The sequence below is a fragment of the Oncorhynchus clarkii genome, chromosome 14, assembly GCF_045791955.1.
Source record: "Oncorhynchus clarkii lewisi isolate Uvic-CL-2024 chromosome 14, UVic_Ocla_1.0, whole genome shotgun sequence".
Taxonomy (NCBI): Eukaryota; Metazoa; Chordata; class Actinopteri; order Salmoniformes; family Salmonidae; genus Oncorhynchus; species Oncorhynchus clarkii.
Window position 1 is genome coordinate 15,407,562 of NC_092160.1, and position 15,081 is coordinate 15,422,642.

The 15,081-nt window shown below is 44.1% G+C and overlaps 1 protein-coding gene across 1 annotated transcript in view; it reads right to left on the reverse strand.

Annotated features, from left to right (window-relative positions):
- Window positions 1–15,081, reverse strand: part of LOC139366344 (alpha-1,3-mannosyl-glycoprotein 4-beta-N-acetylglucosaminyltransferase B) — a 161,153-nt gene that overhangs the window by 19,749 nt on the left and 126,323 nt on the right. Inside the window, exon 8 of the mRNA XM_071103714.1 lies at window positions 13,043–13,157. Within this exon, the coding sequence (XP_070959815.1) occupies window positions 13,043–13,157 (115 nt within the window). The remainder of the gene's footprint in view (window positions 1–13,042; window positions 13,158–15,081) is intronic.

Genomic DNA, 15,081 nt, shown 5'->3' on the forward strand with positions numbered 1-15,081 from the left:
AGGGGTGTGAATGTGAACGGAAAGGCTCTGGAGCGACAAACCACCCTTGCTGACTCTGCCCGGCTGGTTCCCCTCTCTCCACTGGGATTCTCTGCCTCTAACCCTGGTGCTCTCCAATGCCATCCCTAGGAAGGGTGCGTCACCTGAGTGGGTCGAGTCTCTGAAGTGATTTTTCTGTCCGGGTTGGCGCTCCCTTCGGGTTCGTGCCGTGTGGGAGATCTTCGTGGGCTATACTCGGCCTTGTCTCAGGGTAGTGAGATGGTGGTTGAGTTGGTGGTTGAAGATATCCCTCTAGTGGTGTGGGGGCTGTGCTTTGGCAAAGTGGGTGAGGTTATATCCTGCCTGGTTGGCCCTGTCCGGTGGTATAGTCGGACGAGGACACAGTGTCTCCCAACCCCTCATTTCTCAGCCTCCAGTAATTATGCTGCAATAGTTTATGTGTTGGGGGGCTAGGGTCAGTCTGTTATATCTGTAGTATTTCTCCTGTCTTATTCGGTGTCCTGTGTGAATTTAAATAGGCTTCCTCTAATTCTCAGCACTTTGTGAAATCGGCTGATGTAAAAAGGGCTTTATAAATACATTTGATTGATTGATTGAGAGAGAGAGGAGGTGGGATGCTGGAAGGAAGGTGTGTGTGTGCATGTGTGTGAGTTAGTGGAAGGGGGTGAGAGTGAGTGAATGAGTATAGAAGGATTACAGAATGAAAGTGTGCCCGCATGTGTGTGTGTTCGTGGGTATGTGCATAATAGCGAGGGTTCTGTGATTGTGTGCTGTCTCTGATGTGGAATTCTGCTTTCATCAGGCAGTAGAGTCCGTTTCAGTGAGTCACCGACTCACAGAATAAGTAGGCTCACTGAACCCCGGATCTGAGACCCAGTATGACCCAGTGACTCACTTAGACTGACTCTACTGATTGTTCTCAGAACAGGGCAGCTTACCAATTTAAGAATTTCCTCACACTGACCTATCTTGTCTAGGGGAAAAATATAAGCTAAGTGACGAAGGCATTAAAAGGTCAACACGTACACATCCGCAAACACCTTTGGATAACCTCTATGGGCAGCCACACACCTGGGGATAACCTCTATAGGCAGCCACACACCTGGGTTTACTCTCTATAGGCAGCCACACACCTGGGGATAACCTCTATAGGCAGCCAAACACCTGGGGATAACCTCTATAGGCAGCCACACACCTGAGGATAACCTCTATAGGCAGCCACACACCTGGCGATAACCTCTATAGGCAGCCACACACCTGGGGATAACCTCTATAGGCAGCCACACACCTGGGGATAACCTCTATAGGCAGCCGCACACCTGGCGATAACCTCTATAGGCAGCCGCACACCTGGGGATAACCTCTATAGGCAGCCACACACCTGGGGATAACCTCTATAGGCAGTCATACACCTGGGGATAACCTCTATAGGCAGCCACACACCTGGGGATAACCTCTATAGGCAGCCACACACCTGGGGATAACTTCTATAGGCAGCCACACACCTGGGGATAACCTCTATAGGCAGCCACACACCTGGGGATAACCTCTATCTATAGGCAGCCACACACCTGGGGATAACGTCTATAGGCAGCCACACACCTGGGGATAACCTCTATAGGCAGCCGCACACCTGGGGATAACCTCTATAGGCAGCCACACACCGGGGTATAACCTCTATAGGCAACCACACACCTGGGGATAACCTCTATAGGCAGCTACACACCTGGGGATAACCTCTATAGGCAGCCACACACCTGGGGATAACCTCTATAGGCAGCCACACACCTGGGGATAACCTCTATAGGCAGCTGCACACCTGGGGATAACCTCTATAGGCAGCCGCACACCTGGGGATAACCTCTATAGGCAGCCACACACCTGGGTATAACCTCTATAGGCAGCCACACACCTGGGGATAACCTCTATAGGCAGCCACACACCTGGGTGTAACCTCTATAGGCAGCCGCACACCTGGGGATAACCTCTATAGGCAGCCACACACCTGGGGATAACCTCTATAGGCAGCCACACACCTGGGGATAACCTCTATAGACAGCCACACACCTGGGGATAACCTCTATAGGCAGCTACACACCTGGGGATAACCTCTATAGGCAGCCACACACCTGGGGATAACCTCTATAGGCAGCCACACACCATAAATTCAATGCTGAGTTATACAAAACAGCCTTTGAATGCGGTCTTATAACAAAATGCTCAGGTTAAATGTCAAAAGCATAACATTCCATTTTCATCTGTATTTTATGGAGAGCCATTTAACTATCTGTCATCTTTCCATTTTCTACAATGTTGGCTTCAATTTGAGGTCTAATGTGACTGTATCCATGAATCAACACCTCTCTCTCTCTCTCTAACAATCCACTCTTTCCTTGCACTCGTATGCACAGCCATACACGCAGATGGCTGCCACCTGATTCTCCCTGATTGTGCCGGCTGCTAGCCCTGTCACGCTGGTTAGCTGCGGAATGCTAATGAGAGCAGAGGGGAGAGAAAGGAGCAGTCGCTAACCACTAGCTAGGGCTCCTAAAAACACCTGAGAGAGCCCCATCGGAGCACAACCCATCAGATTACTGCTCACAAATCCTCCTGTCGCCTAGCCGGAATGATGTATTTAGCGCTGCATGGCTTATCCTGTGAGGGGAATATTGTTATGGTGTGTCTCGGATCATTATCGTCACAGTGACGGCTAATTATCTTATGTAATTGTGTTTTGAGGCAGTCAAACACTGACTGCACTAAGCCTAAAACAGAGGCTGTGTCGCTCTATGGCCGGGTAATGATGCATGATGAGTATGGGAGATTGGATACATGTGCACAAACCAGGCAAACCTTCTTCTCGAGATTAATTTCTCCATCTTTAGGGAATAAGAAGCAAAAAGGTAAGAGTATCATTACTCAACCCTCTAGCTATTCCTCCTTTTAACTAACTCTTATGTTTAAAATCTCTAAAAGGTGACGACCTTGAACTCGGTAAGCCTAAATCTTGACATGAGATTTCAAATCAGTCTATTCACTTCCCTACTCCCTCTCTCATATTCTCAGACAGAAAAAGAGGAACGGAGAACTGAGGTTGGTGTCTTTTCCATGACCAATGTTGTTGACAGCCCGGCGGCCATGATTCAGCGAGCTGCTCGTTGTGACGGTCGGGAGAAGCGAGCCTGTCGGCTTATCAAAACTCTGGGGCGAGTGTGCCTCAGAGCGGCATTCAGTCACGGTTGTCGAACTGGGCCCGCTGTCCCGGGCTACCCGTGAGGACCATGCTCTCCAATTAAATGTGAGTGGAGAGGGGGATAGAGAGAGAGAAAGAGAAAGAGAGGGGGAGAGAAAGAAAGAGGAGATAATGAGAGAGAGAGAGAGATACGGGGGAGACAGGGAGAGAGAGATGGGAAGGAGCGCGAGAGAATGACAGAAAGAGGGGGAAAGAGAACGAGACGCCTCACCTCAATTTCCTCCAAGGGAAGCCCGGGTATGAATCTACAGACTAAACTGACAGGCAGACTTTACACGCTTAGCTAAGCACAGCAAGTAACAGCAACGGATATGGCATCCGTCAGAAGCTTATTTGACACGCTTTCGCTTTATGTTTGATAAGTGGAATAGGAGAAGGCCCACGCCAAGCAATCTCAGTCTGCAATTTCTACTCAATTGAAAGTGAATAGCAATCTGAGCTTTGTTAACCCCCCGTTGTGTTCAGTAATATGGTGTTGTAGCTCAGTTGAGAATTGAATACTGTTGCTTTAAGAATGTATCAGGCACGTTGTGCGTGTACAGAGGTGTGAGGATTGGATGAGTGAGGTTTGTACGAGTTGTTAACATGTTGATCTGAAGTAAAGACGTTCAGTTTAATTGCACAACAAGCCTCCGTGCATTAGTAACACCCCCCATGACAATAGGCCTCGGAGACAACATTTAGTCCAGTAGCAACATATTCCATAGACATCTATCATTTTATTAGTCAATTGGCTTCCAATAAACTATTCCCAATAGGTAGAAGTTGCCTGTGGGCAGAGATCTCAGATCAGCTTGCCCTCTCCTAATCTACCCTTAACCATTAGGGGGAGCAATTCGACTGAATTTAGGTCAGCGCCTACTCCCCAGTCCTTATATATCCTACTCCTTAGTCCCTATACATCCTACTCCTTAGTCCCTATACATCCTACCCCCTAGTCCCTATACATCCTACCCCCTAGTCCCTATACATCCTACCCCCTAGTCCCTATACATCCTACCCCCTAGTCTGTATACATCCTACTCCTTAGTCCATATACATCATAGCCCCTAGTCCCTATACATCCTACCTCCTAGTCCATATACATCCTACCCCCTAGTCCCTATACATCCTACCCCCTAGTCCCTATACATCCTACCCCCTAGTCCCTATACATCCTAACCCCTAGTCCATATACATCCTACCCCCTAGTCCCTATACATCCTACCCCCTAGTCCCTATACATCCTACTCCTTAGACACTATACATCCTACTCCTTAGTCTCCCTTGTCCCTATACCTCCTACCCCATAGTCCCTATACATCCTACTCCTTAGACACTATACATCCTACTCCCTAGTCCCTATACATCCTACTCCCTAGTCCCTATACATCCTACTCCTTAGTCTCTATTCATCCTACTCCTTAGTCCCTATACATCCTACTCCTTAGTCCCTATAGATCCTACTCCTTAGTCACTACCCATCCTACTCCCTAGTCCCTACCCATCCTACTCTCTAGCCCCAACCATACTACTCCTTAGTCCCTATACATCCTACTCCCTAGTCCCTACCCATCCTACTCTCTAGTCCCTATACATCCTACTCTCTAGTCCCAACCATACTACTCCTTAGTCTCTATACATCCTACTCCCTAGTCCCTACCCATCCTACTCTCTAGTCCCTATACATCCTACCCCCTAGTCCCTATACATCCTACCCCCTAGTCCCTATACATCCTACCCCCTAGTCTGTATACATCCTACTCCTTAGTCCATATACATCATAGCCCCTAGTCCCTATACATCCTACCTCCTAGTCCATATACATCCTACCCCCTAGTCCCTATACATCCTACCCCCTAGTCCCTATACATCCTACCCCCTAGTCCCTATACATCCTAACCCCTAGTCCATATACATCCTACCCCTTAGTCCCTATACATCCTACCCCCTAGTCCCTATACATCCTACCCCCCAGTCCTTATACATCCTACTCCTTAGACACTATACATCCTACTCCTTAGTCTCCCTTGTCCCTATACCTCCTACCCCATAGTCCCTATACATCCTACTCCTTAGACACTATACATCCTACTCCCTAGTCCCTATACATCCTACTCCCTAGTCCCTATACATCCTACTCCTTAGTCTCTATTCATCCTACTCCTTAGTCCCTATACATCCTACTCCTTAGTCCCTATAGATCCTACTCCTTAGTCACTACCCATCCTACTCCCTAGTCCCTACCCATCCTACTCTCTAGCCCCAACCATACTACTCCTTAGTCCCTATACATCCTACTCCCTAGTCCCTACCCATCCTACTCTCTAGTCCCTATACATCCTACTCTCTAGTCCCAACCATACTACTCCTTAGTCTCTATACATCCTACTCCCTAGTCCCTACCCATCCTACTCTCTAGTCCCTATAATCCTACTCTCTAGTCCCAACTATACTACTCCTTAGTCACTATACATCCTACTCCCTAGTCCCTACCCATCCTACTCTCTAGTCCCAACCATACTACTCCTTAGTCCCTATACATCCTACTCCCTAGTCCCTACCCATCCTACTCTCTAGTCCCTATACATCCTACTCTAAAGTCCCAACCATACTACTCCTTAGTCTCTATACATCCTACTCCCTAGTCCCTACCCATCCTACTCTCTAGTCCCTATAATCCTACTCTCTAGTCCCAACTATACTACTCCTTAGTCACTATACATCCTACTCCCTAGTCCCTACCCATCCTACTCTCTAGTCCCAAAACATCCTACTCTCTAGTCCCAAAACATCCTACTCTCTAGTCCCTGTATATCCTACTCCTTAGTGCCTTTACATCCTGCTGGTCCTATATATCCTACTACTTGGTCCATATACATCCTACTCCTTAGTCCCTATACATCCTGCTGGTCCTATATATCCTACTACTTGGTCCATATACATCCTACTCCTTAGTCCCTATACATCCTGCTGGTCCTATAGCTGGGAGGTCTTTGCTGGGGGAGATGGGGCTGGAGGGATGGTGTGGAGAGAGCAGAGTGGACATCAATCAATGGTTAAGCTGGGCCCCGAACAGCACTCTGGGACTTATTAGAGTAAAGTGGAGCAGCAGAGGCTCATGGGAAAGAGTGTGGCACATGCAGTGTAACTGTGTGTACGTGAGACTGTGTGTGTGTGTGTGTGTGTGTGTGTGTGTGTGTGTGTGTGTGTGTGTGTGTGTGTGTGTGTGTGTGTGTGTGTGTGTGGGGGGGGGGGGGGGGATTCTCCATGTGTGTGTGTCAGAGAGAGAAAGGGAGAGAAAGAAGTCTTGTGAATCATGGAGGAGAGAGGGACTATGTCAGAGTGGAAAACGTTGAATAGTCCCCTATTTGGTGAAACACAGTGGTTCTCTCATAGACAATATAATATATTATAAACTCAGCAAAAAAAGAAACATCCTCTCACAGTCAACTGCGTTTATTTTCAGCAAACGTAACATATTTGTATGAACATAAGATTCAACAACTGAAGAAGTTCCACAGACATGTGACTAACAGAAATGGAATAATGTGTAACTGGACAGAGGGGGGGAGGGGTCAAAATCAAAAGTAACAGTCAGTATCTGGTGTGGCCACCAGCTGCATTAAGAACTGCAGTGCATCTTCTCATGGACTTCACCAGATTTGTCAGTTCTTGCTGTGAGATGTTACCCCACTCTTCCACCAAGGCACCTTCAAGTTCCCGGACATTTCTGGGAGGAATGGCCCTAGCCTTCACCCTCCATCCGGGCTCTTCGCTGGCCATGGCAGAACACTGACATTCCTGTCTTGCAGGAAATCACGCACAGAATGAGCAGTATGGCTGGTGGCATTGTCATGCTGGAGGGTCATGTCAGGATGAGCCTGTAGGAAGGGTACCACATGAGGGAGGAGGATGTCTTCCCTGTAACGCACAGCGTTGAGCTTGCCCGCAATGACAACAAGCTCAGTCCAATGATGCTGTGACACACCGCTCCAGACCATGAGGGACCCTCCACCTCCAAATTGATCCCGCTCCAGAGTACAGGCCTCAGTGTAACGCTCATTCCTTCGACGATAAACGCAAATCCGACCATCACCCCTGGTGAGACAAAACAGTGACTCGTCAGTGAAGAGCACTTTTTGCCTGTCCTGTCTGGTCCAGCGACGGTGGGTTTGTGCCCATAGACGACGTTGTTGCCGGTGTTGTCTGGTGCACAACTGAGCAAGAGGACAAGTACATTAGAGTGTCTAGTTTGAGAAACAGACGTCTCACAGGTCCTTAACTGGCAGCTTCATTAAATAGCACCCGTAAAACACCAGTCTCAACATCAACAGTGAAGAGGCGACTACGGGATGCTGGCCTTCTAGGCAGAGTTCCTCTGTCCAGTGACTGTGTTCTTTTGCCCATCTTAATCTTTTATTTTTATTGGCCAGTCTGAGATATGGCTTTTTCTTTGCAACTGTGCCTAGATGGCCAGCATCCCGGAGTCGCCTCTTCACTGTTGATGTTGAGACAGGTGTTTTGCAGGTACAATTTAATGAAGCTGCAAGTTGAGGACTTGTGAGGCGTCTGATTCTCAAACTAGACACTCTAATGTACTTGCTCAGTTGTGCACCGTTTGCACTGTTCTGTGAAGGGAGTAGTAGTACACAGTTTCTCTTCAGTTTCTTGACAATTTCTCACATGGAATAGCCTTCTCAGAACAAGAATAGACTGACGAGTTTCAGAAGAAAGTTATTTGTTTCTGGCCATTTTGAGCCTGTAATCAAACCCACAAATGCTGATGCTCCAGATATTCAACTAGTCTAAAAAAAGACAGTTTTATTGCTTCTTTAATCAGAACAAGAGTTTCCAGCTGTGCTAACATAATTGCAAAAGGGTTTTCTAATGATCAATTAGCCTTTTAAATGATAAACTTGGATTAGCTAACACAAGGTGCCATTGGAACACAGGAGTGATGGTTGCTGATAATAAGCCTCTGTACGCCTATGTAGATATTCCATTAAAAGTCAGCCGTTTCCAGCTACAATAGTCATTTACAACATAACAATGTCTACACGGTATTTCTGATCAATTTGATGTTATGTTAATGAACAAAAAATGAGCTTTTCTTTCAAAAACAAGGACATTTCTAAGTGACCCCAAACTTTTGAACGGTAGTGTATGTGTTGTGATAATTGCGTTGTTTGCTCTATAACCTGTTAGTTCATATGCCTTGCCACCGTGATATATAGGCCGAGGCAATAAGAAGACATAGTGGAAGAATGAATTCAACCACACATTTGTTTCATTACAAAACCGGAGAGCAACATCTTTCCGGTGAAGTCCACAAAACATATTGCATGTAAACAAACAGTTACACGACCTACAGCATGGTCAAGACTACTAAACTATTGATTTAGAACCAAGGAGTGTTACCACAAGTCACAAAGAAAACAGGAGCTGCCGCCAATATTCTTGCACCATTTCAACATCATCAAATCACCTATGCTTAGTCTAATACAGTGACAACTAAAAGATACCAAAAACTATTTAGTCCAATCAACGTAAGCTAAATATGATGTGGCTATCCATGTTAATGGTGTGTGTGTGTGTGTGTGTGTGTGTGTGTGTGTGTGTGTGTGTGTGTGTGTGTGTGTGTGTGTGTGTGTGTCAGTGTGTGCGTGTGTGGTGTGTGCGTGCATGCAAGTAGAAAAAACTCGTCGACTCACTCTACTTGTAGAGAAACACCAATCCCATACTCCGCTCTTTGATGTTGCCTAAACGTTCTATCATACAATACACACTTTTAGTTTTTGTTGACCTTGGCTACCTAGCTAAAAAGCTTCCTCGCTAGCCTAACTTCCTTTTATGGGCAATGATGTGCCAGGCCAGCTAGTTAACGTTAGCATACTACATCTAGCTACATGTTGAACTTCCATCCTCTCAGGCCAGGGGCACAATGTAGGAACTTATGGTTGGATCAGAATCGCTGTTATAATCATCGGCCAGCACGGAGAATTAAGTAAAACCACAAGACCAAATCCCTATCTTCATTGCTAATTTAGGAGAGGGACGATTTTAGCTAGCTTGCTAGCCAGCCACCCATGTGGTCTGTCTGTGTCTGGCACCTGTCAAACCCTGCCATAATGGGATTCTTTGGTTCAGTTTACCTTGGGACACAACGAGATGCAACAATAAATAAATAAAAATCTGTCAATAATGACATTTGGCTTGTGATGTGATTGGTCTGAAGCCAAATCCAAACTGGCTTCCCTTGACACTTTTTTGGGGTGCGTCAGGAGCATTCACAGCTGAGCTCACGCAGTTTAGCACAACATTGATTGGCCATTATTTGATTTATTTTTTATCAAGGGAGGCCAAATTCTTTCTGGCTTCCCTTGCACTTAAATGCTACTACGGGAGGCAACAATGTCATACTCTTTCTGACCAGAAAGCATCAGATAGATACGCTACACATACTGAGACAGATGGGTGATGTTCCGTTCCCTCGGATGCTTTCTCCAGTGAGATACATTCAGACTATTGCGAATTGAAGGACATTTATGAAACACAGAGACAAAAGATAAAGTATTTTGTATGTTTTTTTCTTGGTACATTTTTTGAGGAAGCCTGGCTTCTCTTGGCATTCATAAATACACGCCACTGCAATATTCGTCTTTCACATTTATCAGAGAACAAAACAAAAGCACACAGTGGTGGCCTCTTGGGGGCTTTTCAGTGGATTCGGTAATTTGTTTTTTACTGATCAGCAGAGAGTCACAAGACACCATACCCCTCTTAAGCTCTGAATGGAAATGTTTGAAATGTCAAAGGCCATAGTCATAAAGTGGAATTCAGCTTCAGCCAGACTATTAGGAGTCCCATGACAAAAACAGACCATCAGAGAAGGGTTTATTTGGGTATTTTACGCTCATCATTTCAAATCAATCTGCACCATGTTTTTATTTCAGTCATAGATGACTTCTGGGGGGTAAGGATAATGTATATCACTATTCATTTTCATCAGAAGACACAATTGACTCTGATACTGAGTTAGTGGGTGTAGTTAGACAGCTGATAGACCCCATGGGGTCTGTGTGTGTCCGGCACGTGTCAAACCCTGCGGAAGAACGGCTAGGGGATTCTTTGGTTCCGTTTACCTTGGGACCTGGTCCTGTGCTGGCTGTCAAAACCTCTTTACTTTGGGTCGGAAACAACTAGCTCTGCACGAGCCCCAAAAACACACCACATGTGTTCCCCATTTTCTCACCAAAGATAACACAACCACTGAAAAGTTTTGGCTGCATTTAAAAAATGTTCCCCTTCAGTTCACTTTAATTGGAAGTTGGAACTGCTCTCACTAACCGAGACTGTGGCCTTGCCTCTAAAATCAATTCAATTTCCTTCAGCTCCAGTCAACAGAGCACTGTATTTTCACATGCCAGCTACCCCACACTGAAAGATTCCGGAAGATATAAGTAATTGATTACTTTCTGCAGTATAATTAGAGCAGAGATCAAATGCAGGTTAAAGCTTCAATTAATTTCGCCGGCTTTAATTCAAAGTGGGTACTTTGAAATGTAGTTCTGACAAGTTGGAGGGAGCTTAGAAACAACTTTCCTGCCAAGCTGTAGATTTGATTATAACCTTCTGACTAAAATAGCTTACCTTTGCCATTGGTCAGCATTATTCGTATGAATAACCAAGTGGCTTTCGAGGCAATTGTTCAAGTATCAGTGTCCTACTTGTGGGTTCATAGGAAGTCTCTTTTTTGGGGGCTGCCTAGGTGAGAATCTTAAGTCAGAAATGTTTAACGTTCAGTATTAGAGCACCTGGCTAGTTCTTCTGGCTAGGATTGCAAAAACACGGTAACTTTCCCCAAATTCCCTGGTTTTCCAAAAAACCCGGTTGGAAGATGCCTGGAATCAGGAGGGAATAAGCAAGAAATCAACCAGGATTTCTGGAAAACCTAGGAATGTTGGGAAAGTTACCGGATTTTTGCAATCGTAGATGTACAGGCACTCAACAGTAACGTGGTAGGGCTAGCTCTTTAGGCTGTAGTAACACTGCTTTGGTGACACTAAGGGTGTTTTCATATATAGTCCTCTTTAAAGTGTACTATACGGTAAAAAGTCAAAAGAACCCCGTTCTCTTTGTATTCACAGTGACCTTGCCTTTGAATGAGGACTCAACTCTTTTGCCAGTTCACTTAAACTATTTTGTGAACCGAGTCCTCTTTGCATTTACTTTGGTATGTTTAGTGCAGGACAAGCCATTCAATCAGAATGTGTTATCGGACAGCTAGATATACAGTACCAGTCAAAAGTTTGGACACATCTACTCGTTTAAAGCTTTGCACACACTTGGCATTTTCTCAACCAGCTTCATGGGGTAGTCACCTGGAATGTATTTCAATTAACAGGTTTGCCTTGTTAAAAGTTCATTTGTCGAATTTCTTTACTTCTTGATCGGTTTGAGCCGATCATTTGTGTTGTGACAAGGCAGGGTTGGTATGCAGAAGATAGCCCTATTTGGTAAAAGACCAAGTCCATATTGTGGCAAGAACAGCTCAAATAAGCAAAGAGAAACAACAGTCCATCAATACTTTAAGACATGAAGGTCAGTCAAATTTCAAGAACTTTGAAAGTTTCTTTGAGTGCAGTCGCAAAAACCATCAAGCGCTATGATGAAACTGGCTCTCATGAGGAGAGTCATGGAGTGCTGCATCAGATGACCTGGCCTCCACAATCACCCAACCTCAACCCAATTCAGATGGTTTGAGATGAGTTGGACCACAGAGTGGAGGAAAAGCAGCCAACAAGTGCTCAGCATATGTGGGAACTCCTTCAAGACTGTTGGAAAAGCATTCCAGATTAACCTAGTTGAGAGAATGCCAAGAGTGTGCAAAGCTGTCATCATGGCAAAGGGTAGCTACTTCGAAGAATCTCAAATATAAAATATACTTTGATTTGTTTTTTTGGTTACTACATGATTTCATATGTGTTATTTCATAGTTTTGATGTCTTCACTATTATTCTACAATGTAGAAAACAGTAAAAATAAAGAAAAACCCTTGAATGAGTAGGTGTGTTCCAACTTTTGACTGGTACTGTACCTACTTACAATTTGGAAGCTAATAGATTGCATTTAGTTAAAATATGAGACATAATATTTGTATTCAGAAGACACTATTAACATGTGCATTTTATTGGTAGAATAATAAATTGCAATAGAATAACTGCAGAATAAATAATGATGTAATTGAATATTGTACATCCAAGGTATGCTGCTGTACTGCCCCTTTAAGAACTATAAACTATTTTGTAATATATGTTGTGATTCTCACCAAATTGCTTGTCTTCTCACACTTTCAAACCCCACAATCAATAAACAGCTTATGAAGGTATCTTAGCCAATAGATCACATACTGCAAACAAATAATCTAAACTAAAACCTAATTTAGGAATTTCTGTGCGTCTCGCAAGGGAAACGTTGTTGCAGTAGTCTAGTGTGTGGTGGGGGGAAAAGAACAAGCAAACTTGTTGAGCTTAGCGTTCACATGGTCCTAAAAAAGGGATCCGGGCCACGGAATTCAAGCAAACTGCCCTCAGACCACCTCTCGAGATAGTTTCAGCTCGGTTCACTTCGGGGGCTCTTTTGAGGGGTCTGAGTTCCTTTGAAGTGTTCACACTGCACAAAAATTAAGCGAACCAAAACAATTGTCTGAAAGGGACCAAATGTGAAAACACCCTGAGTCGTTGCTCTTTAACTCACACTATCAACAATAGCGCTAGGCTAGCTCTTTTGGCACAGGCTGAGGCTTACCGATGAAGCCCAGCTGGGAGAACTCCAAGATCATCCACTCCTCAGAAGGCTGCTGCAGGGCAAAGTTCTTCATCGTGGTAAAGTAATTTGGACGCGCAACAATGTCATCCTCCAGCTGAGGGAGAGAAAAGGGGAGGAAAAGAGTTAAACATTTATTTCCTTTATTAAGGGGAATTAACGTTACAATTCCCAGTCATTACATTTGATTAAATACTAATAGATGTAATTTGTAGCAATGGCTTTTTGTGATTGCAAACATATGGCCTGTACTTCTGAATAATTGAAAACTCCGGAAGGGGTCAAAAGCATTACAGAAAATAGATGACAGCGTGAAATTATGTAATACACATTGTATGGTTCAGCGTACAGTATACAGTACCAGTCAAAAGTTTGGACACACCTACTCATTCAAAAATATATATATATTTAAAAAAAAACTATTTTCTACATTGTAGAATAATTGTGAAGACATCAAAACTATGGAATAAAATTGTATGGAATCATGAGGTAACCAAAAAAGTATAAAACAAATCAAAATATATTTTATATTTGAGATTCTTCAAATCGACACCCTTTGCCCTGATGGCAGCTTTGCACACTCTTGGCATTTTCTCAACCAGCTTCATGAGGTAGTCACCTGGAATGCATTTCAATTAACAGGTGTGTCTTGTTAAAAGTTCATTTGTGGAATGTATTTACTTCTTAACGAGTGTGAGCCAATCAGTTGTTTTGTGACAAGGTAGGGTTGGTATACAGAAGATAGCCCTATTTGGTAAAATACCAATTCCATATTATTTCAAGAACAGCTCAAATAAGCAAAGAGAAACGACAGTCCATCTTCAAGACACTCTTCAAGTGCAGTCGCAAAAACCATCAATTGCTATGATGAAACTGACTCTCATGAAGACCGACACAGGAAAAAAGACCCAGAGTTACCTCTGCTACAGAGGATACGTTCATTAGAGTTGCCAGCCTCAGAAAGTGCAGTCCAAATAAATGCTTCTCAGAGTTCAAGTTACAGACACATCTCAACATCAACTGTTCAGAGGAGACTGCATGAATCAGGCCTTTATGCTCAAATCGCTGCAACAAAAAAAACACTCCTAAAGGACACCAATAAGAAGAAGAGACTTGCTTGGGCCAAGAAACATGAGCAATGGACATTAGACAGGTGGAAATCTGTCCTTTGGTCTGATGAGTCCAAATCAGAGATTTTCGGTTCCAACTGCCGTGTCTTTGTGAGACACATAGGTGAACAGATGATCTCTGCATGTGTGGTTACCACTGTGAAGCATGGAGGAGGAGGTGTTATGGTGTGGGGGTGCTTTGCTGGAGACAATGTCAGTGATTTATTTAGAATTCAAGGCACACTTAACCAACAGGACAATGACCCAACACACCTCCAGGCTGTGTACGGGCTATTTAACCAAGAAGGAGAGTCATGGAGTGCTGCATCAGATGACCTGGCCTCCACAATCACCTGATCTCAACCAAATTGAGATGGTTTGAGGTGAGTTGCCAGCAAGTGCTCAGCATATGTGTGAACTCCTTCAAGAATGTTGGAAAAGCATTCCAGGTGAAGCTGGTTGAGAGAATGCCAAGAGTGTGCAAATCAAGGCAAGGCAAACTTTTTTTGGTTACTACATGATTCCATATATGTTATTCCATAGTTTTGATGTCTTCAGTATTAGTATACAATGTAGAAAATAGCAAAAATAAAGAAAAACCTTTGAATGAGTAGGTGTGTCCAAACTTTTGACTGGTACTGTATTTCCAATTAAAATTACTTAATTGCTTCATTTGTATACTCTAAACCAATAAAAACTGTCCTTTATCCTCTTACAAAAAAGCTTTAAAATTAGCTTTAAATGAGTCAGTAGACTTAAACAGGAGATGAAACACACAACTACCAAAGACCTCCCAGTCAACTGCAACTAATTAACATGAATACAAATAAATAAAATAAATAAAAAAGACATCTGGACAGCCTGCCGTGGTGAGAGGAGTGACAGCTGCTCTGTGTGTCACAAAACAGATGA